General features: G+C 38.0%; 1 protein-coding gene and 1 pseudogene across 1 annotated transcript; one reads left to right on the top strand and one right to left on the bottom strand.

The window, feature by feature from the left end:
* The first annotated feature begins 785 nt into the window (after window positions 1-785).
* Window positions 786-17,792, top strand: LOC140860461 (uncharacterized; annotated as a pseudogene).
* Window positions 17,793-19,415: 1,623 nt separating this feature from the next.
* On the bottom strand, window positions 19,416-22,469 carry LOC140863601 (chalcone synthase). The gene is made up of 2 exons (XM_073267136.1): window positions 22,101-22,469; window positions 19,416-20,648 (listed from the first exon to the last, which is right to left on the bottom strand). Exons 1-2 carry the CDS (start codon window positions 22,276-22,278, stop codon window positions 19,654-19,656), a joined length of 1,173 nt encoding a protein of 390 aa, XP_073123237.1. The 5' UTR covers window positions 22,279-22,469; the 3' UTR covers window positions 19,416-19,653.

Here is a 22,469-nt window from a genome sequence, read left to right on the forward strand (position 1 = left end):
TGCAAGGACATTGATTCTTTTTGCCGAAATGCATCACATCTCCGGATCCTGAGGAAGAAGAAGTAGAACCAGACTTCTTGAACGACTGAGCACGGGGACCCAAAGAACTCGCGGGTCTAGATGAGTAGAAGGATCTGTTACGGCGGATGCTGCCTTCTGCCTGGTGACATCGGCTCACTAATCCCTTGTAAGTCATGTAATCTCCCACGGCAACTCGGTCATGAATCTCCGGATTAAGGCCTTGAAGGAACAGATTATACTTTGCCTCTGTGCTATCAGAAATCTGGGGGCAATAGGGCAGTAACTCAAAGAACTTCAATTGGTATTCCTCGATCGACATCGATCCCTGCCGCAAACCCAGCAGCTCACTTGTCTTTGTCTGTCGGAGAGCAGGAGGAAAATACAGCTTATGAAAAGTCGTGCGGAACTCATCCCAAGTAGCAACTCCTCGGGCTTCAATAAAAGGCGCAGAAGTAGAATCCCACCACTTCCGAGCTCGTCCTTCGACCAGGAAATCAAGAGTCTCCATTCACTGCTCCTCAGTGCATCGGAACTCCCGAAAACAAACTTCCATACGTCGTAACCAGTTCCCCGCATCCTCCGGTGACTCTCCTCCGACTAAAGGTTTCGGACCCATCTGCATAAACATATGCATGCTGAAACGCCTGCGATCAACATGGCAATGGTAATGACGGCCCCGACGATGCTCCCGATCGTCTTGATCATTACAGCGTCCACCTACGCTGCCATGGCTACTCTCGTCACCATGACCCGCCATCTACACGATGATTAAAGGTTAAACCAAATTCCAAAAATCTAGATCACAAGATTACTATGCATGCTTTGATACCATAAATGTAGTGACCCGCACCGTGATCACCTACTAATCAGAAGCTTAATCATGCATTTAACTTAATTAAATAAATCAAAAATTAAACAGTGGAAAACTTAAACAACAATAAAATATTATTTACAACCATATCGAATAAACCAGTGTATTAAATACAACTGAAACAAAAGCCTAGACAAAAACCCTGCTGATCCTCCATCGCCTAAGCTCTCCTGGAACCACCCGCCTCATCCAGCCGCAGACCTGCCCCATGGAATAGGGTGTCCAGATACAACAAAGTACGGGACGTGAGCATGATAAGCTCAGTACGAGAGTATGAGTATATAATGTTATGTGTGCATGTATGCAAGTGAACTGGGTACCAAGACTCTCAGGTCAAGAAAAAAGCTCAAATACCGGGCCCAGGGTATATAGCACGCTGCGCCGTCGTATCAGGAGGTGGCTCATATACCCAGTGGATAATGGTGACCTGATACTAGTATATGTGTCCAACCATAAAGGTGACCTGACACAAGACTTACGTATCCAACCATCCACAAACTCGTAGGGTGAGCGCCCTACTACAGGATACCTCTAAGGTAAAAGCTCAATATGCTCATGTATGCAACATACAGTCATGAGATGATGTATATAAAGGCATATAAAACATGCAATCACATAATCCATGCAAGCACATAATACATGCATACTCAATCTGGATATCTCGAATAATACTTTCATACCTCATAAACTAGGCAAGCTAGACCAGCACTATGTCCAAGCCTATAATCCGCACTACAATGCAAAGTACTCATGCATTATAATCTTATTATAAAAGCCTTAACTACGCTATATCATACTCCCTATTTACTATAAGGAGCTAGATCTATACCTGCGTCCGTCGTCAGCCCGTTGATGACAACTTCCCCAGAACTTGGGCACCGCTCCTCCGCAACCCCGGAGCACCTGGCCAACCTCCGGACCAAGCCTAGGAAGGCTGGAAACACCCCAAACCCCCTAGAAAAGCCTAAGAACCAGAGAGAACTTTATTTTGGTGTGAAATTCTGAATTTTGGAGGGCCTATTTATAGGCGGAGTTCGAACGGTCCGAACTAGGTTCCAAGCAAGAGTTGGGGGTCATTCCTGAAGCTGTTGGTCCAGTCCCAGTGTACTGTGACAACACTGGTGCCGTTGCTCAGGCAAAGGAACCAAGGTCTCATCAAAGATCCAAACACAAAATGAGGAAATACCACATCATCCGGAAGATCGTGGAAAGAGGAGACATCACTGTCGAGAGAGTGGCCTCTGCAGACAATATCGCTGATCCACTTACTAAGCCCTTGCCAGGACCCTTGTTTGACAAACATCGCGAGGCAATGGGACTATGTAGTATGACTAGTTGGCTTTAGGGCAAGTGGGAGATTGAAAGAGTGGGTGCCCTGCTAGACAACTTGTGGCTGAGGGCTTTCATGACTCTTTTTGTAAACAATCTTTGTTTAATGTAATTTACACTCTTTATTGGCATTTACTTTATCTCTTGTCATATTATTATGTTGTCTATACAATGTTTAGATAAAGACCTTGAATATACTAGAGTGCATGTAAGATGTGATAGTGAATATGGATGACTATCATGAAACACATCTTATAATCACTGTATATTCTAAACCTGTTCCTAGTCAATTGAGCTGTCTGCAATAAGGATAAGGATCGCTCGATATTGAGACTAGCATTTGCGATGCCGAGTAACACGTTTCATTGGTATGGAACATGTAGATGTTCAAAGCATTCAAATGGATATTCATTGGATGGATGATCGAACTGAAAGAGTGGGTGCCCGGTTAGCCAACTTGTGGCTAAGGGCTTTTGTGACTCTATGTATAAACAATCTTTGTTTAATATAATTTACATTCATTAATGGCATTTTCTTTGTCTTTTTTCATATTATTATATTGTGATATACTATTGATGTTTTGATATGCTATAGTGTAAGTAAGATGAGATAGTGAATAAAGAGAGATCACTATTATGAAACACATCTTATAGTCACTGTATATTCTAAACAGTTCCTAGTCAATTGAGCCGTCCGCTAATAAGGATAAGGATCGCTTGAGATTGAGACTAGCATTTGTGATGCCAAGTACCACGTTTCATTGGTAATGGACATGGAGATGTTCAAAGCATGCAAATGGATATTCATATGATGAATGATCGAACTACCCTATTCGGATTTTCCAAGTGGTTATCACTTATCGAGTGGATAAAGTCCGCGGTTTTGGTTGTACACCAATAGTCCTTACTACTTGAAACATCATTGAGACTCTATATGCTAGTACTCTATTTTGACTCGTTTACCGACTCTATTGGGGTCATCAGGTGTCGGGATTGGGTACAGTTACGACACATATAGGAGTCGATGCTTTGTTGTCAAAGATTCACCACATACTTGCGAGTGTGGATATCCTATGCGATTTGAGGAGATATTAGTGTGACGAATCTCTGGCCAGAGTACATGATGTGTTTTAGGTTACTCAGTTTTCCTAGTAACACATGCGATATCACTATTTGATCTCCAAGATGTAATGCATAGTTATCGAATCTCGAACAACTCTCGATACACCAATGGTTGTTGATTCGATCGGGATATATGGATGAAGGGACCGTACTGTACGCTAACCAAAATCTACTGGTTCTTGCAGGCACTATCAGTGATGCCTAGGGAATCATGGGGCGATGTTGCTAGATGCTCTTGCCATGATTCGTTGGGCAAGTCGGAAATTGTTGTTCCGAGTCACAAGGAGTTGTGAGCCCACGGCTAGCTGTATCCCTGAACCATTGAGGGTCACACAAGTAATGGATTACTAAACCCCATTGAGATAGTTAAATTTAAAGAGTTAAATTTAATGAAAGAGAAGTTGGACTTCTTAACTAAAAGGGAGTGAAATTTCCTAAAATGACATAGGGATGGGCATTTTTGGAAATCACTGAATTCGGATTCAGAAAAATTATCTTGACTTTAAAAGGTGCAGAAATGGCTTCTGTGCACATTGGTGAAATTGGTTTATCAATCGGAGTCATGATGAATTTTATATTAATTTCTATAATAACGGGCTTGGCTTGTTGGGCTTAAGTTATGGATTGTGGGCCCTAAGGAGTTAGAGTCCTAATACAATCATAACTTAATCTAGTCTAGAAATTATCTATAAATAGATGAGTAGTGTTCGAAAATCACAAGAATTCATTCTAGCAATTTTCGAAAATCACTCATATTATTTCAAGGGGATTTTCGAAATCCTCTTTCCCTTTTTTTTGAGAAAATTCGGTCTGTGATTTTTGTAAAAAATTACATTCCGAATTAACAGATCAAATCTGTTTATTCTCTTCGATAAACATCTGATTGATTTTTAGTGCAATCAATCAGAGGGTTTCTGTTTTCTGTTCGTGGACCTTATTCCGGAGATTGATCGTGAAGCCATCGGTTCCCGGGATATACAAGAAGAGCAGATTAAATTTTGTTGGTGTCCATAATCAAGCCGTTGCTTGAAGAGGTAAAATATTATTAATTGTGATTATTATTATTTTACTTGCATAATTTAATCGTAAAGTTTTGATACCCATGATATGGAATCGTTCCATATATAAAAATAAAATTTTTAAACTTCTGCTGCATCGGGTATCAATTCTTAATTGATCTGAACATGTTTTTCTAACACGAACTACCCTATTCGAACTTTCCAAGTGGTTTTCACTAATTGAGTGGATAAGTCTGTGGTTTTGGTTGTACACCATTAGTCCTTACTACTTGAAACAACATGGAGACTCTATATGCTAGTACTGTACTTTGACTCATTTACCGACTCCAGAAGGGTCATCAGGTGTCGAGATTGGGTGCAGTTACGATACATATAGGATTCAATGCCTTGCTGTCGAGGATTCACCACACGCTTGCGAGCTCGGATATCCTATGCGATCTGAGGAGATATTAGTGTGACAAATCTCTGACCAGAGTACATAATGTGCTTTAGGTTACCTGGTTTCCTAGTTGCGCATGCGATGTCACTATTTGATCTTCAAGATGTATTGCATAGTTATCGAATCTTGAACGACTCTCGATACACCAATGGTTGTTGATTCGATCGGGATATATGGATGAAGGGACCGTACTGTACGCTAACCAAAACTCACTAGTTCTTGCAGGCACTATCAGTGATACCTAGGGAATCATGGGGCGATGTTGCTAGGCGCTCTTACCATGATTCGATGAGTAAGTCGGAAATTGTTGTTCCGAGTCACAAGGAGTTGTGAGCCCATGGCTACCTGTATCCCTGAACCATTGAGGGTCACACAAGTAATGGATTTCTAATCCCCGTTGAGATAGTTAAATTTAATGAGTTAAATTTAGCGAACAAGAAATAGAACTTCTTATTGATGAATTGAGGGAGTGAGATTTCCTAAAATGACATGGGGATGCCATTTTTGGAAACCACTGAATTCGGAGAAAATTTATCTTGACTTTAAAATATGCAGAAAAGGTTTCTGTACACATTGGTAAAATTGGTTTATCAATTAGAGTCACGATGAATTTTATATTAATTTCTGAACATACGGGCTTTGCTTGTCAGACTTGAACTTATAACTAACGGGCCCTAAGATGTTAGCAGCCCATGTTATAAATAAGTTATTCCAGTACAGAAATTACAACACAACGGATCATAATTTCGAAAACCTAGAGATTTTTCTCCCTAGGGTGGCCGAACCCCTCCCCTCCCCTGTTCGAAAATTCAGACTGCAATTTTTGAAAATTGCAGTCTGATTTAACATATCAGATCTGTTAATCTCTTCGTAGAAACTTCTGATAGACTTTCTAGTACAGTCTGTCAGAGGGTTTAGATTTATGTTCGTGGACTTGATTCAGGAGTTGATCGAGGCATCAGTTCCTGGGATATGCAAGAAGAGCAGATTTATCTGTTGGAGTCCATAACCTCAAGTTGAGACTTGAAAGGTAAAATTTAAATCTTGTTCTATTTTACGTAACTTATTTTAATCGTATGGATTTGATACCCATGATCTGGAATCGTTCCAGATCTGAAAATAAAAATTTTAAAACCTTCCGCTGCCATGGGTATCAGATCTGACAGATCCGAGAACGTGTTCCAACAATATATATATATATAGAGAGAGTTTTTTTATGGTGCCCAACACTATATGCCCACTTCATGCCCACCATGTACAATAGATGAGTTGACCGGTACAATAGATGAGTTGACTTGTACATGGTGGGCATGAAGTGGGCATATAGTGTTGGGCACCATAAAAGAACTCTATATATATATAAGAAGAATTACATAAGTGGTGTTGCCTGAATTATACTTGGGTTTGTTGTGCTGTAATAGCTCCATCGACATGCTCAAATAATGAAACAGATGTTCTTGCATTGCTAGCTTTTAAAGCTCCATTGTTGATACACTTGGAGCTTTGAACTCATGGAATGAAACCCAACATTACTGCACCTGGAATGGCATTAGTTGTGGTTTGAAGCAACCTGATAGGGTGGTGGCAATAAGTCTAAGGTCTCAAGGACTAGTGGGATCCGTCTCTCCTCATATAGGTAATCTCTCTTTTCTTCGGACAATCGATCTCAAAAACAACAGTTTACATGGACAAATTCCCAAAGAGATAGGTCGATTAAGGCACCTCGAGTCACTGGAGTTCAGTAATAATACTTTTATTGGGGAGATACCAAGAAATATGTCACACTGTCAAAATCTTGTTTATTTCAACTTAATCGACAATAGCCTGTCAGGAATTATTCCAATCGAGCTCGGTTTTCTTCACAAACTCAGACAACTTGGCTTAGGAAAAAACAATCTTTCTGCTGGGTCTATCCCTCCATTCCTTGGCAATCTGACAACTCTCCAAGAACTTTCTTTGACGAGTTCTAACTTGAGAGGAGACATTCCGGAGTCACTTACACAACTTCAAAGCCTAAAATATTTAATGTTATACAAAAATAGTTTAACAGGCGGAATCCATTCTGGTATTTTTGATATTTCTAAAATTCTTGTTTTTGATGTCTCTGTTAATCAACTTCAAGGGGTCATACCTGACAGCATAGGTCTCACACTTTCTAATATAATGGGCCTTTTTTGGGGGGACAATCGATTTACTGGAGAACTTTCGGCTTCACTTTCAAATGCAACCTACCTTGAAGTAATATCACTCTACTCGAACACTTTTAAAGGGCCAATGCCAAAAGAACTTGGAAGGCTATCAAATCTTGAGAGCTTTATTGCTACAAATAATCTTATACAAGATGATATAAGTTTTATTGCATCGCTCACAAATTGCACAAACTTAATGACTCTTGGAGTTGGTGGTAACAGATTAAGAGGCTCACTGCCAGACTCTATGTCTAATCTTTCTAGTCAAATTTATGGTCTAGAGATTTCTGCAACAAAAATACATGGAAACATTCCTTTTGGAATTGGAAAACTAGTTGGTCTCACTTTCCTTGTGCTTCATAACAACAATCTCAAAGGTCCTATTCCTTTTAGCATTGGGCAACTTTCTAATCTGCGTGAACTTCGCTTGCAAGGAAACGGATTTACAGATAAGATACCATATTCTTTTGGAAACTTGACTCTGTTAAATCACTTGTACTTACAAGAAAACAGGTTGTCTGGAAGAATTCCTTGGAATATTGGTAATTGCACCAGCTTGTTGTCCTTAAATATAGGAAATAATATTCTTGATGGCTCCATTCCTCCACAGATCATGACTCTGTCCTCTCTTTCTATTTATTTGCGACTATCTGGCAATGGATTCCTAGGCTCAATTCCAACTGAAGTTGGTGCTTTAACACTATTGGAAATTATTAATTGAATGAATTGTGGAAGAAATGGGCTTGAAAAGCTTGTCCCAAATGGCTTGAAAAGTTTGTCCCAAGTGTTACAAATAATTTGAATTTGGTGAAATAAATTGGAGGGAAATGAGGAATTGATTGTCTCACATTGGAAAAACTCCAATTTGTTGCTCACCTTATATAATCCAACTTTGGATTATGGAATTGGGCCCTTAGGGCACCGGATGTTTTGTAAAGGGGCAAGACGCTAATCGATGCAACAAAAACATGCGCGCGCGCGGCCGACCGGCTTGGCTCGGCACGTCGTGGCGAGGCGAGGCGAGGTCTTATGATCAATTATTATTTTTGGATAAAATTTGGTTAAAATAAATAAAATTTTTATTTTTTTTGGTGCGCCTGATCGGTAAGAAACTACCGGCCGAGCGCAACCCTCTCCTTGCGAAGCAGTAGGTTGGCCAAAATTTGGGCGACCAATCGGTGAAAAATAAACGATTGAGCGCACCCTTATTTGAGTGAGACAAAAAGGTTGTCAAAAGTGAGGCTCTCGGTCGGTTAAATTTGACCGACCGAGCGCACCTTCTGCAGTTCGAAAAGTCACGACTGTTTCTGGGCTTTTTCTGTCATGGATTGCATCCTTACGCCTTAAAACGTGTTGTTTCGTGTATAAGTCTATATATACGGTGGTTATAACACAGAAAACGTGATATATAGAACATCTGATAACGTATACATCAGATTTCTGAAAAATCTCTCCCTCACTTTCTCAAAGAAAAATTGAAACTTATTTTCGTTCGCTGAAGTTCGTGATATTTGTAGTGCTTCTATATCACGATCGTTAGTCGTTCTATCTTGGGGACGATTGCCACCAACGGTGAGCACTGTTAACGGGCAATTTCGTCTTGCGGATAGAGAGATTTTCTCGCCTCGACTTTGTTCATCATTTTCGCTGCTGTTGTTGCTGTTGACATTCAAGTTTTTCAGAATTCGGAATACACCCTGATAACAATCGCAAGACAAAATTTTGTATTTCTTGGATTCTGAAAATGTCTACCGTTTCATTCACTCCCCTCGCTTCCGCCCCTACACATGGAGAAAAGCCGCCAAAGTTTTTTGGTGCCGACTTCAAACATTGGCAACAGAAAATGCTGTTCTATCTGACAACATTGAATCTGTACAGATTTCTCAAGGAGGATACCCTGTCGTTGTTGAAGGCGATTCTGACACCCAAAGGAGGACCGCAGTTGATGCATGGAACCACAACAATTTTTTGTGCAGAAACTACATATTGAATGGCCTTGATGACACTCTCTATAGTGTCTACTCATCTGTCAAGACGGCCAAGGAAATCTGGGATTCCTTTGAAAAGAAATACAAAACTGAAGACGCAGGAATAAAGAAGTTCGTGGTTGGCAAATTTCTGGACTTCAAGATGATAGACTCAAAAACTGTGATGAGTCAAGTGCAAGAGATACAAATCATCTTGCATGACTTATTAACTGAAGGGATGAAAATCAATGAACCATTCCAAGTTGCGTCTATCATTGAGAAGTTGCCTCCAATGTGGAAGGACTTCAAGAACTACCTTAAGCACAAACTTAAGGAGTTGAAACTTGAAGATCTGATCGTGAGACTTCGCATCGAGGAGGACAACAGAAATACCAAGGCCAAGTCACATAAAAAGATGGAAACCAAGGTCAAAGCAAATCTGGCGGAGTCTAGTACGAGTCAAAAAAGGAAGCGCCCCCATGATGGAAAGCAAAAATGGAAAGCGAAGAAATTCCAAGGAAGTTGCTACAACTGTGGCAAACCGAATCATATGGCAAGGGATTGCCGAATTCCAAAGAAAAACAACACAAATCAGAAACGAAATCAATAAAACTTGGTTGAACAAAGGTATGTACCTTTAGCAATTTATGATATTGATTTAAGTGATGTTATTTGTGATACCAACATGGTGGATGATCCGAGAGGATGGTAGATTGATACCTGCTCTACGAGCCACATTTGTGCCGATAAAGATATGTATTACACCTATACGACCGTTGGGGATCGAAAGTTGTTCATGGGAAACTTCGCAACGTCTAAAGTTGTTGGAGTGGGAAATGTGGTGTTGAAAATGACCTCGGGCAAAGAAGTGACGCTCAAGAATGTGCTGCATGTGCCAGAAATTCGGAAGAACTTAGTTTCGGGTTCTCTTTTGAGCAAGGCAGGATTTAGAATGGTTTTTGAATCTGATAAATTTGTATTTATCAAATCTGGTGTATTTGTTGGTAAAGGGTACCAAGATAGTGGTCTCTTTAAATTGAATGTAATGAATGTTTCCCGCCTTGAGGCGAAGAATAAAATTGTTGGTTCTGCTTACTTTTCTGAAAGTTATGATTTATGGCATGAACGTCTAGGACATGTTAACTTCAACACGTTGCAACGACTTGCAAATTTAAATGTAATACCTACGTTTAAAAAAAATCCACAAAACAAGTGTGAGATTTGTGTTGAAACGAAAATGGTTAAAGCTCCATTTCATAATGTCACGAGAAGTACTGCGCCACTTGAATTAATACATACTGATGTATGTGATTTAAAAATGGTACAAACACGAGGTTGAAATAAGTACTTTATAACATTCATTTATGATTGCACCAGATTTTGTTATGTAGATTTATTGAAAAGCAAGGATGAGGCAATCGAAGCTTTCAAGAAATATAAGACTGAGATTGAAAATCAACAAAGTTCAAAGATTAAAATAATTCAAAGTGATCGAGGTGGAGAGTATGTGGCTCCTTTTGAAGAATTTTGCTCAACTTCGGGCATCATTCATCAAACGACAGCCCCTTACTCACCTCAATCTAATGGCATTGCAGAACGCAAAAATCGAACATTGAAAGAAATGATGAACGCGTTGTTAATAAATTCTGGCTTACCTCAAAATATGTGGGGTGAAGCGATTCTCTCAGCAACTCACATTTTAAACAAGATTCCAATCAAAGGAAAAGATGAAACACCATATGAACAGTGGAAAGGTCGAAAACCTTCTTACCAATATCTCAAAGTGTGGGGGTGTTTGGCTAAATTCGAAGTACCAAAGTCAAAACAAATAAAAATTGGTCCTAAAATGGTTGACTGCATATTTATTGGTTATGCATACAATAGTAGTGCATATCGATTGTTAGTACATAAGTCAACGATTTCTGATGTAAAAGAAGGCACAATAATGGAGTCAAGGAATGTTGTATTCTTTGAAAATATCTTTCCATGTAAAGAAAGGAAAGAAATAAGTTCGAACAAGCGAACTCATGAAAACACAACTGAAACTACTCCACAAAACAACGAGGAACCAAGACGTAGCAAGCGTATAAGAGTTGAAAAGTCGTTTGGTCCGGATTTTCTAACATACATGTTAGATAATGAACCAAGAACTCTTCAAGAGGCTTTATCAACTCCTAAAGCTCCTTTTTGGAAGGAAGCAATACAAAATGAGATAGATTCCATCATGCATAATCATACATGGGAGTTGATTGATCTCCCTCCAGGATGTAAACCTTTGGGGTCCAAGTGGATTCTTAAAAGGAAATACAAATAAAATGGATCTATAGATAAATATAAAGCTCGTCTAGTGGTTCAAGGTTTTAGACAAAAAAGAAGGATATGATTTCTTCGATACATACTCTCCGGTTTCTAGAATAACATCCATTCGTGTTCTCATAGATATTGCAGCATTGCATGATCTTGAGATACACCAAATGGATGTTAAAACAGCATTTTTAAATGGAGAGTTGGAAGAAGAAATATATATAAAACAACCAGAAGGGTTTGTTGTACCCATAAAAAAACAAAAGGTGTGTAAACTTGTCAAGTCATTGTATGGACTTAAACAAGAACCTAAACAGTGGCATCACAAGTTTGACACTGCAATGTTGCCAAATGGTTTCACAATAAATGAATGTGATAAATGTGTCTACATTAAAGGTACTACAAATGCATATGTAATTGTTTGCCTTTATGTAGATGACATGTTAATCATGGGAAGCAACCATGAATTGATTGTGAAAATCAAGAAAATGTTGAGACAACATTTTGATATGAAGGATTTGGGATTGTGTGATATTATTCTAGGGATTAAAGTTTCTAGAACATCTGCTGGAATTATTTTATCTCAAACTCATTATGTAGAAAATGTTCTTGAACGATTTAATGCCACAAATCGTCCTTCGGCTAGAACACCTATGGAGTTGGGTACACATTTAGTCAAAAATAGAGGAGAACCTGTTTCACAAGTGGAATATGCAAGGGTGATAGGAAGTTTAATGTACTTAACTAATTTTACCCGTCCTGATCTTGCATATACTATAAACAAACTTAGTCGGTTCACAAGTAATCCAAGTGAGGATCATTGGACATCACTGATGAGAGTGCTTGGATATTTGAAATACACTTCAAGTTATGAAATAGTGTATACAAAATATCCTGTGGTCCTAGAAGGATATTATGATGCAAATTGGATTTCTGACACAAAAGACTCCAACTCTACGAGTGGATATGTGTTCACAATCGGTGGAGGAGCAGTGTCATGGAGATCCTCTAAACAAACTTGTATAGCTCGGTCGACTATGGAGTCCGAGTTCATTGCTCTAGAAAAATTTGGAGAAGAAGCCGAGTGGCTTCAAAACTTTCTTGAAGATATTCCATGTTGGAATAAACTGGTGTCTTCCATTACGATTCATTGTGACAGTCAGTCAGCAATAGGAAGAGCACAAAGTAGTATGTACAATGGTAAATCTCGACATATTCGTCAGAGACATAATACCATAAGACAATTGATCTCGAATGGGGTTATTTCGGTTGACTATGTGAAGTCAAAGGAAAACCTTGCGGATCCGCTTACAAAAAGTATAAATAGAGATCAAATGTATAAACTACTAGGAGGAATGAGTTTAAAATCCACAAATTAAAATATTTATAGCGTTAACCCAACCTTGAGAATTGGAGATCCCAAAACCTTGGTTCAATGCGACAACTAAGTTATAAATATTAGTTTGAGTGCTTGGAATTGTTACTTGCTCATTCCTGAAATATCGAAGTGTAAATGACCTGCAAAATGTGGTGAGGTTAAGTTTTCTTTTAATGATTTCAATACCTATGAGGTAGAGTAACGCAGAATACTCTTGATAGGAGATCACCTATATAAGTGCAAAGTATTGGCCGCTTTGATTGCAACACTTATGAATCTAAGATACGGTCCAGGGCCGAAATGGACACAACGTGAGAACAAAATATGTTAGAGTATTGTTATGTAAATACTATTGACTTGGTTTACACAAACGGTTGACTAGTTCAAGACATCGCGTTACTATGCAACTAGTAAATCCGATAGTATTTTACTAACAAAGCCACAAACTACCTATCCTGATGTAACAATAACTCAAAACGACTTTCTATAGAGAATGTTAATATACGTGAAATTCATTCATGTGGGGGATTGTTGGAAATTATTAATTGAATGAATTGTGGAAGAAATGGGCTTGAAAAGCTTGTCCCAAATGGCTTGAAAAGTTTGTCCCAAGTGTTACAAATAATTTGAATTTGGTGAAATAAATTGGAGGGAAATGGGGAATTGGTTGTCCCACATTGGAACAACTCCAATTTGTTGCTCATCTTATATAATCCAACTTTGGATTATGGGATTGGGCCCTTAGGGCACCGGATGTTTTGTAAAGGGGCAAGACGTTAATCGATGCAACAAACACGCACGCGCGCGCACGGCCGGCTCGGCTCGAAGAGGCGAGATCTTATGATCAATTATTCTTTTTGGATAAAATTTGGTTCAAAAAAAATAAAATATTTATTTTTTTTGGTGCGCCCGATCGGTAAGAAACTACCGACCAGAGCGCAGCCCTCGCCTTGCGAAGCAGTAGGTTGGCCAAAAGTTGGGCGACCGATCGGTGAAAAATAATCGATCGAGCCGCACCCTTATTTGAGCGAGACGGAAAGGTTGTCAAAAGTGGGGCGCTCGGTTGGTTAAATTTGACCGACCGAGCGCACCTTCTGCAGTCCGAAAAGTCACGACTGTTTCTGGGATTTTTCTGTCATGGGTTGTATCCTTACGCCTTAAAACGTGTTGTTTCATGTATAAGTCTATATATACGGTGGTTATAACACAAAAAACATGATATATAGAACATCTGATAACGTATACATCATATTTCTGAAAAATCTCTCCCTCACTTTCTCAAAGAAAAGTTGAAACTTATTTTCGTTTGCTGAAGTTCGTGATATTTGTAGTGCTGCTATATCACAATCGTTAGTCGTTGTATCTTAGGGACGATTGCCGCCAACGTTGAGCACTGTTAACGGGCAATTTCGTCTTGCGGATAGAGAGATTCTCTCGCCTCGACTTTGTTCATCATTTTCGCTGCTGTTGTTGCTGTTGACATTCAAGTTTTTCAGAATTCGAAATACACCCTGATAACAAACACATCTAGGAGACTTAGATTTGTTGTATAATCGATTAAATGGTCTAATTCCAAACTCTCTAAGTCGTTGCACCAGCCTAGAAGGACTTCACCTTCAAGGTAATTTGCTTCATGGAGAGATACCTCCAGTACTGAGTGCTTTGAAGGGTTTACAAGATTTGGATCTTTCAAGAAATACTTTGTCTGGTGCGATCCCAATTTTTCTCAGTCATCTAAATCTCGAAAACTTGAATCTATCTTTCAATATGCTCAATGGTGAAGTCCCCACCCAAGGGGTATTTCGAAATAAGGCAGCACTTTCGATTGAAGGGAATACACAATTATGTGGGGGAATTTTTGAGTTGAAGCTCCCCCCTTTTTCGTCTTCAAAGTCCTCTAAGAAGTGGCTGCCAACTTCACGTAAAATTTTTATTCCAGTGGTAGTTGTTGGAGTCTTATGCACTATACTTCAGGTATTGATTTTCGTATGTATTTTTTTGCGAAAAATGTCCACAAAAATGCAATTTTCTTCCACAAGGTCATTAGATGGTGTCAAGATAAAGAGGTTATCCTATGGAGATCTCTTAAAAGCCATCGATGGATTCTCATAAGGTAGCTTGATTGGCTCTGGAAGATTTGGATCTGTTTACAAAGGGATTCTTGAGGATGGAAAGACAATGGTGGCAGTCAAAGTGCTTAATCTTTTTGTCAAAGGTGCCTCTAAGAGCTTCATAGCAGAGTGCATTGCACTAAAAGGAATAAGGCATAGGAACCTTTTGAAACTGTTCAGTGTTAGTCAAAGTATGGACTTCCAAAGAAATCAATTTAAAGCATTGGTTTATGAATTCATGTCTAATGGGAGTTTGGAAGATTTATTGTACCACAACAAAGGCCAAGAAGAAGAACATCAGGACTCAGAATTTCGGAGCCTTACGATGCTGCAAAGGATCAAAATCGCCATTGATATTGCTCATGCACTTGAGTACCTTCATCCGGGCACTGATTCACCAATTATTCATGGAGATTTGAAGCCAAGCAATGTTCTTTTGGATGATGATATGACTGCTCATGTGGGTGATTTCGGATTGTCTAAGACAGTTTCAAACATCCTTGAAGCAAGTGAGAGCAGCAGTACAATTGGGATCAAAGGTACCATAGGCTATGTTCCTCCCGGTATGTACCTATTATCTCCAAATGAACTGATGATATATAACTAATTGTCTAGAGTGTATTTTGATGTTATTATAATACCTAAGTTCATGAGTTTACTGATAATACCTAATTGATATTTTTTCATTCCTTTGAACCAATACTCAGAATATGGTACAAGTAACTCAGTCTCAGTCAAAGGGGATGTATATAGTTATGGGATTCTTCTCTTGGATATGTTCACTGGTAAAAGACCAACAGATCAAGCATTCGACAAGAACTTAAATCTCCACAATTTCATCAATGATGCCTTGCCGAATTGTGTTACAGAAATCATTCATCCCCTCATTCTAGAAGAAATGAGCAGCAAGATGGAGGAGTGTGTGGCTCCTTGTAACGCCCCATTTTTATCTTAAATGAGTTTATCTGAGTTAATCAGAGATTATAGAGTTCAAGAGCCGACTTGATTTTGATCAGGGTCTATTTTGCAAATTTCGGATTTTTCAGGGACTAAAATGCAAAATTGGAGTTTAATATATTATCTACACTTGGATTTCATTTGACTTAGTCTCCTTATCTCATCCTCCTTCCCCTCCAACGTCTCCCCTCCATTAAAGCTTGGGAACGCCTCTTTCAAGCTTTGGGATTTCAATCCGAGTTCGATCCGTCCGTTGGAAATTAATTCTGAAGGCAGATTAGCGATCACTGTAGCGAGAGCTCCGTTATACCGTAAGTTTTTCTACGATCAGATACATTCTAGTTTTTGGATGTTGTTAGAATCGTTCGAGATTCGAGTATGTTGTTCTTGGCAGAGTTCTGATCGTTTATTATCTGTCAGTTTTGAAATAGAGCGACGTTCGGAATTGTTATGATTTTGGAAGCTATTTTCGAAAGTTTGAGTTTTGAGATTGGTTGGGTTTGAGCTTTTGTTATTGTATTAGCATTGATTCGTATTGATATCGATATTGAACTGTTGTCTGCGTTTCCGGTTTGATCATTTATAGCTGTTATGCCGCCGGTTTGAGTTTTGAGGATTTTGAACCGTGTTTGAGTTGTAGAACTTTGGGCATTGGGTTTGTTCGTTGTTGTTGATCATCTTTTGTCTCCGTACAGATTTGTTTGGAGTTGTCGAGACAGAGAAGCAGCAGTCGATCGTCTAGAGTTTGACGAAGAATCGGTAAAGAGATTACCTTGAGCCGATATTGCTGTTAGGTTGTATAGTTTCCGATATAACCTTTTTATTGTAGCTTATCCAGAGTTGGAACTACTTGCATTGAAAGGTAAAAGCAGTCATCGTAGCGGGATAGCATACTTGGGACAGTTGGTTCTCGAGTTTCCCTTAAAATCACATATTGCATCAATATTGTTCTAGCATGTGGAACTGTATTTGTTGATTGATTGAGATTGGTTATGTGGCTTATGTTTTATGTTTCTGTTATGCATTCATCTTGAGCCAACTTTGATTTCAGCGGGCAGAACAGCCCTTTTTGTTTAGACGTTTTGGGGGCTATGTTGCGAGTGGCCTGGGTTGTAGAAGTTCACCTATTGTCAGCATACTCCTCATAGTCGCACCGAAGTCTAGGGGATTGGGATACGTGACACCACCTCGATTGGGAGATCAGTGAGTCGTTACGTGGTCTCATCCTCGGGATCCCAAAAAGCACAGCAGCAATCTCTCGTTTATCAGAATTGATATCCCGATTTAAAGACATGCATTTCATTACGTTGGTATTGGTTCGTTGTTACCTTGAAAGCATGTTTGTTGTTGTATTACTTGTTATGTTGCTTTTACTGGGATTATCATTCTCACCGGATTATCCGGCTGTTGTATTTATTTGTATGTGTACTTGGCAACAGGTGGGGCAGGATCGAGTCAAAGACGACAGGGATAGAACGAGAATAAAGAATAGAAGTGGGACTTCAAGTTAGAATTGGAAATGCATGCCAATCTAGTTTATGTTTTGACAGCATGTTTAGAACTCGAGCGTTGTTGAATATTAGAATTGATTATGAATTATGAATATTGAAGTTTTTATGTTGATTACATGTTGTTGGATTCGGAATTGAGCTGTTAGATTGATATTAGATTGAGTTGAATTGTTGATTTGAGATTTGAAACATGTTCAGTTTTCTGGAAAAATTATGATCCCAGGGTGCGCTAGATCCTACGATTTTATAGGATCGAGCGCGGCACTTATTTTTTTCTCGGTAGAGAGTTCAGGAATATGGTGCACTCGATCCTGGAATTTTCTAGGATCGAGCGCGGCACTGTTCACTAGAAATATTTTTTTTTTATTTGGTGTCTTATCTCTTGGCCTTTGAATGATTATCGATAGGATTAACTCTTGATTAGATGATTAGAATCGGGGTCTCACACTCCTATATTAAGCATTGGAGTGGCATGTTCAAGAAAAGCACCGACAGAGAGAATGCATATGACTGATGTGGTTTTTCAAATATGCAAGATAAGAGATAAATATGTCTGGTTAAAGATTGAGATATAGTTTATGTTCATGAAGTTTGCATATTCCGAAGTGTGTGCATCATTTGTTTTCGAAATATATAATCCATTTTGGATCGAAGTGTTTTGACTATTGGTTGTATGTTTGTTTAGATCTTAAAACAATGTGCATCATATTCAATTTGGTCTTCAAACCATTAATGATGAAATGTGTGCGTTGTGTTTGTATATTGTAAGTGAAAGAGTTCGTTTTTTTAGCTACATCAACTATATAGTCTATGCTACACATAAAATTACTTTCGCTTTTATTTGTTATTATATAAGATGTTTGTGCGAACATCTTACTTCAAAAAAAAAAATGAAATCCACCTATACTATTTTATTTTGCAGTAATATGTTAACGGAAACTCTTATACACCACTCATATAGTCATATGCAAGAAGGATGTTACTAATTAGATGTGCTTAATAATTTATTTTATTATATTTATTCTCATTTTATAAATTTTCATTTAAATTTAATTTAAGAAACTATACTAGTCCAATGTTTTTAAAATCGAACAGGTCTGTTCGACCGTGAACCGGTCATAGTTCTTGTCCGAAATAATCCCAAACACTATTTTTCGGTTAACTCGCTTGAAAATGGTCAAATCCGGTCAAGAACCAGTTGGATCGGCATTGAACCGGTTCAAAATCAGTTCATCTATTTTTTAATAAAAAATTTTAAAAAAATTAAAAATGCAATTATTTTTTATTTCCCATTAAAAAAATGTATTTTTTTATATTTAAATTTTTTTTTGATTTTATATATACATGATTACTTGGTTTTAAACATTTTTAAAATAGTATTTAAGTAGTATTTGAGTTTACTTTTTGTTTATAAAATATATATCTAATTATATTTCTTATTTTGAGCATATATATATATATATATATATATATATATATATATATATATAATATGGAGATTTGATATTGTGAGTAACCATAGTGAGCACACGCTGATGTAGGACTCACCTATTGGATGTACATGATGTCACATTAGTCGGTGCTCACTATGGTTGCTCACCATTTCAAATCTATATATATATATTTGTGTGTGTGTGTTATTGTTTAGATTTTAAACTTTGGTAAGTATACATATATATTATTATTATTATTATTATTATTATTATTATTATTATTATTATACACATATTGAAGGTTTTTAAAATTTAAAATATACTCTGTCGATTATATAGTCTTACTTTTTACTTCACACAGATTAAAAAAAATCATTGGAAAAACAAATTATATATCTATAAACTTTCTATTTTATCAATATTTAATGCATTCAAAAAATGATACACAATTTTTAAGATGTGGTTAATATGGGTATATTAGTAAAAAAAAAATATATAAATAAAACTATTACTAAATATGGTGTATCTCTATATATTTGGGCAAACAAAAAAAAAACGTGCATTGTCTATATAATTGAGACAGATGCATGTTGTATCAATTACTATATTATTTTATACAATATATTGAACTTTTTTTTTGTTTTTTTGAAATAACAATATATTGAACTTATTTGATGTACATACCAAAAATATTGAATTTTTTTTTTGTTTTTTTGGAATAACAATATATTGAACTTATTTGATGTACATACCAAAAAATAAAAATCACAACATTTCCTCAATATTTTCATACAATATCTTACAATGTATATGCATAAATTAATCTCGATTCAACATCGTAGTATCACGATTTCATACACGTTATTTGAACATATGAAGTTACAAGCAACTTGAAATCACACCACCATAAATAAATTAAACACACAAAATATTAATTAATTAATTTCAGGTAAAATAGAACAAATCGGCCCTCCCTCCCTCCATACATGCATGCATGCATAGATCAATTGATCGGAACACTGTGCAAAACCACCGTTTCGACGGTGAGACCCGGTCCGAATCCGAACAGCACCCCCCAGTCGAGCCCCTCGCCGGTCGAGCTCATCCCCTCCTTGGTCGACGCCTTCCTCATCTCGTCCAATATGAACAACACACATGCACTAGACATGTTCCCGTACTCACTCAACACATGCCTAGTCGACTTTAGCTTCTCCGGCTTCAGGGATAATTTCATCTCCACCTGATCCAGTATCGCCGGACCTCCGGGGTGCGCGATCCAAAATATCGAGTTCCAATCCGAAATCCCCAACGGATCGAACGCCTCTCTCAAGCTTTTCTCGATGTTCTCCGATATCAAAGATGGGACGTCTTTCAAAAGATGGAAAGTCAATCCCACTTCACGCAAATGCCCGTCGATGGCTCCGTGACTATCCGGCAATATGGTCTGCGCCGCCGACACGACCTGGAACAACGGCCGCTCCACCCCCACCACCGGGTCGGACCCCACGATCACCGCCGCTGCGCCGTCTCCGAACAACGCCTGACCCACCAAACTATCCAAATGAGTCTCGCTAGGCCCTCTGAACGTCACTGCCGTGATCTCCGAGCACACCACCAGAACCCGCGCGCCGGCGTTGTTCTCCGCCAGGTCCTTAGCCATGCGGAGCACCGTGCCGCCGGCGAAACAGCCCTGTTGGTACATCATGAAGCGTTTGACGGAGGAGCGAAGGCCGAGAAGCTTGGTGAGCTGGTAATCGGCTCCGGGCATGTCGACTCCGCTGGTGGTGCAGAATATTAGGTGAGTGATCTTAGACTTTGGCTGCCCCCACTCTTTGATGGCCTTTTGGGCAGCTTCTTTTCCGAGCTTGGGCACTTCTACCACCACAATGTCTTGCCTAGCGTCGAGTGATGGCGCCATGTATGCGCAGATGTTGGGGCTCTCTTTCAACAATTCTTCCGTCAAATACATGTAACGCTTCCTTATCATAGACTTCTCGCCTACATCATATATATATAACATCCAAACATATCATTTATTTTATTACGTAAAATTTTTAAAAATTAAAATATATATAATTAATAACTATTAATTAAACATATACATGTATGACATTATGAGATAACATTGTTATCTAGGTGAGCATTTGGTCGATCGGTTGCTAACTAAACTAAACTATGCAAAACCAATAAACCATTTTTTTCTAGGACCATAGCGAAGTTTTCTAAAAAGAAATTTATTTATGATTTTGTCAAAAACCAAATTCTCCCTATCTAGGGGTGAGCATTTGGTTGGTTAATCTGCAGGTCAGCAATATTTCTAGAAAAAAAAAATAGAAATTAGAATTTTGTTTAAAAATTGAATAGAATAAATTTAATTTTAATAAAGTATGATCTTATTTTTGTTTTTTTCTTCAATAAAAAAGTGATTTTATATTGTTTAGTCGAATTTTTATACAAACAGTGAAAATGGAGTTGAATAAACAAATATAATTAGTGATCATTTTTAAATTAAAAATTGTTTTGAAATATATATATAAACCGATTTTTCAATCGGTGTTAACTTTTGCACAAGCACTGCCCTACCCCTACACCTACTCGCTGAATACTTATGCAATTAATTAATCCCAGATCATTCCTAAAATACGACATCCAAAGCAAAGATTCCACATTATACGACCCGAAAAGCCTTTCTTGTCTTATATAAATATGCTCACCGTACGTGCTTAGTTAAATATTTCATAGATTCTGTCGGCAAAAAATTAACGAGGTTAACTTTAACCGATGATTATAAGATTATATTTTCAGTACGAGGTTTCATATATATATAACATATATATATGAACACAATTTATGTACTATCCATAAAAGTTACAAACATATTTAACACAATTAAATCATTATTTTTTTAAAAAATCGCACATTATTCTGATGTAAAGATCAACAATTTGCGCAAGCAATGTATGCGTGGAGGGCACAAGTTTTATACTTTTATTTTAAAAACCTAATTAGTTGTGATTAAAGAAAAGGAAATTTTCAGAAAAATGTTTTCCCTCGTAATTCCTGTAACCAATCAAAATCCATGATTAATCTCAATCAAGGGGTCGATCGTAACACCCTATATATTTAGTAAAAAGACAAATTTAAATCATATATATATAATGTATTTTAATGAATCGATATTGACACTTTCGGCCTAGCTCATATGATCTCGGCCAACAAATATGTCAAGTATATATGCAGTTCTCTCAACCAAATTCCAGGCAAGCATGACAAGAAACCACCTACGTAAGAGACTGAAAGAAAATGTTACATGTGGTAGCTAGTAAGATAAGATCGACAAGAATATTAATTTAGGCACGAATTAAAAGTCGAAAAATCATTAATTGGTATGATATTCAAATAAAATTTTAGGTAAGTAAACAAGAAGCTAGCGGATCAAGAAACTCTTACACATGCGTTTAAATTTTTCCTTAAGATCCACCTTATGTTCGCTATCCGTGATGCGGAAGTAGTAATCGGGATACGTGCTCTGATCGACGCAGTTGGGCGGAGTCGCTGTCCCGATGGACAAGATCGTGGCCGGTCCCTCCGCCCGTTGAGCACGGCGAATCTCCTCCACGGTCACCATTTTTCACCGGGAAATAATGCAAGCTAGATTAATTGGTCACGATCGAACCGGCCGGTGGTTATAATTAATCAGGTGCAAATGTTGATGCTTTATTCCACAAAGTTATAGAGAGCCTAAATTGCGGGAAATTTATAGCAAAGGGTGCACCCGGCCGGTAGCTGAATTTCACGTGTTTTAGCAACTATTGGCAA

The sequence above is a fragment of the Henckelia pumila genome, chromosome 4 (assembly GCF_033568475.1).
Source record: "Henckelia pumila isolate YLH828 chromosome 4, ASM3356847v2, whole genome shotgun sequence".
Lineage (NCBI taxonomy): Eukaryota > Viridiplantae > Streptophyta > Magnoliopsida > Lamiales > Gesneriaceae > Henckelia > Henckelia pumila.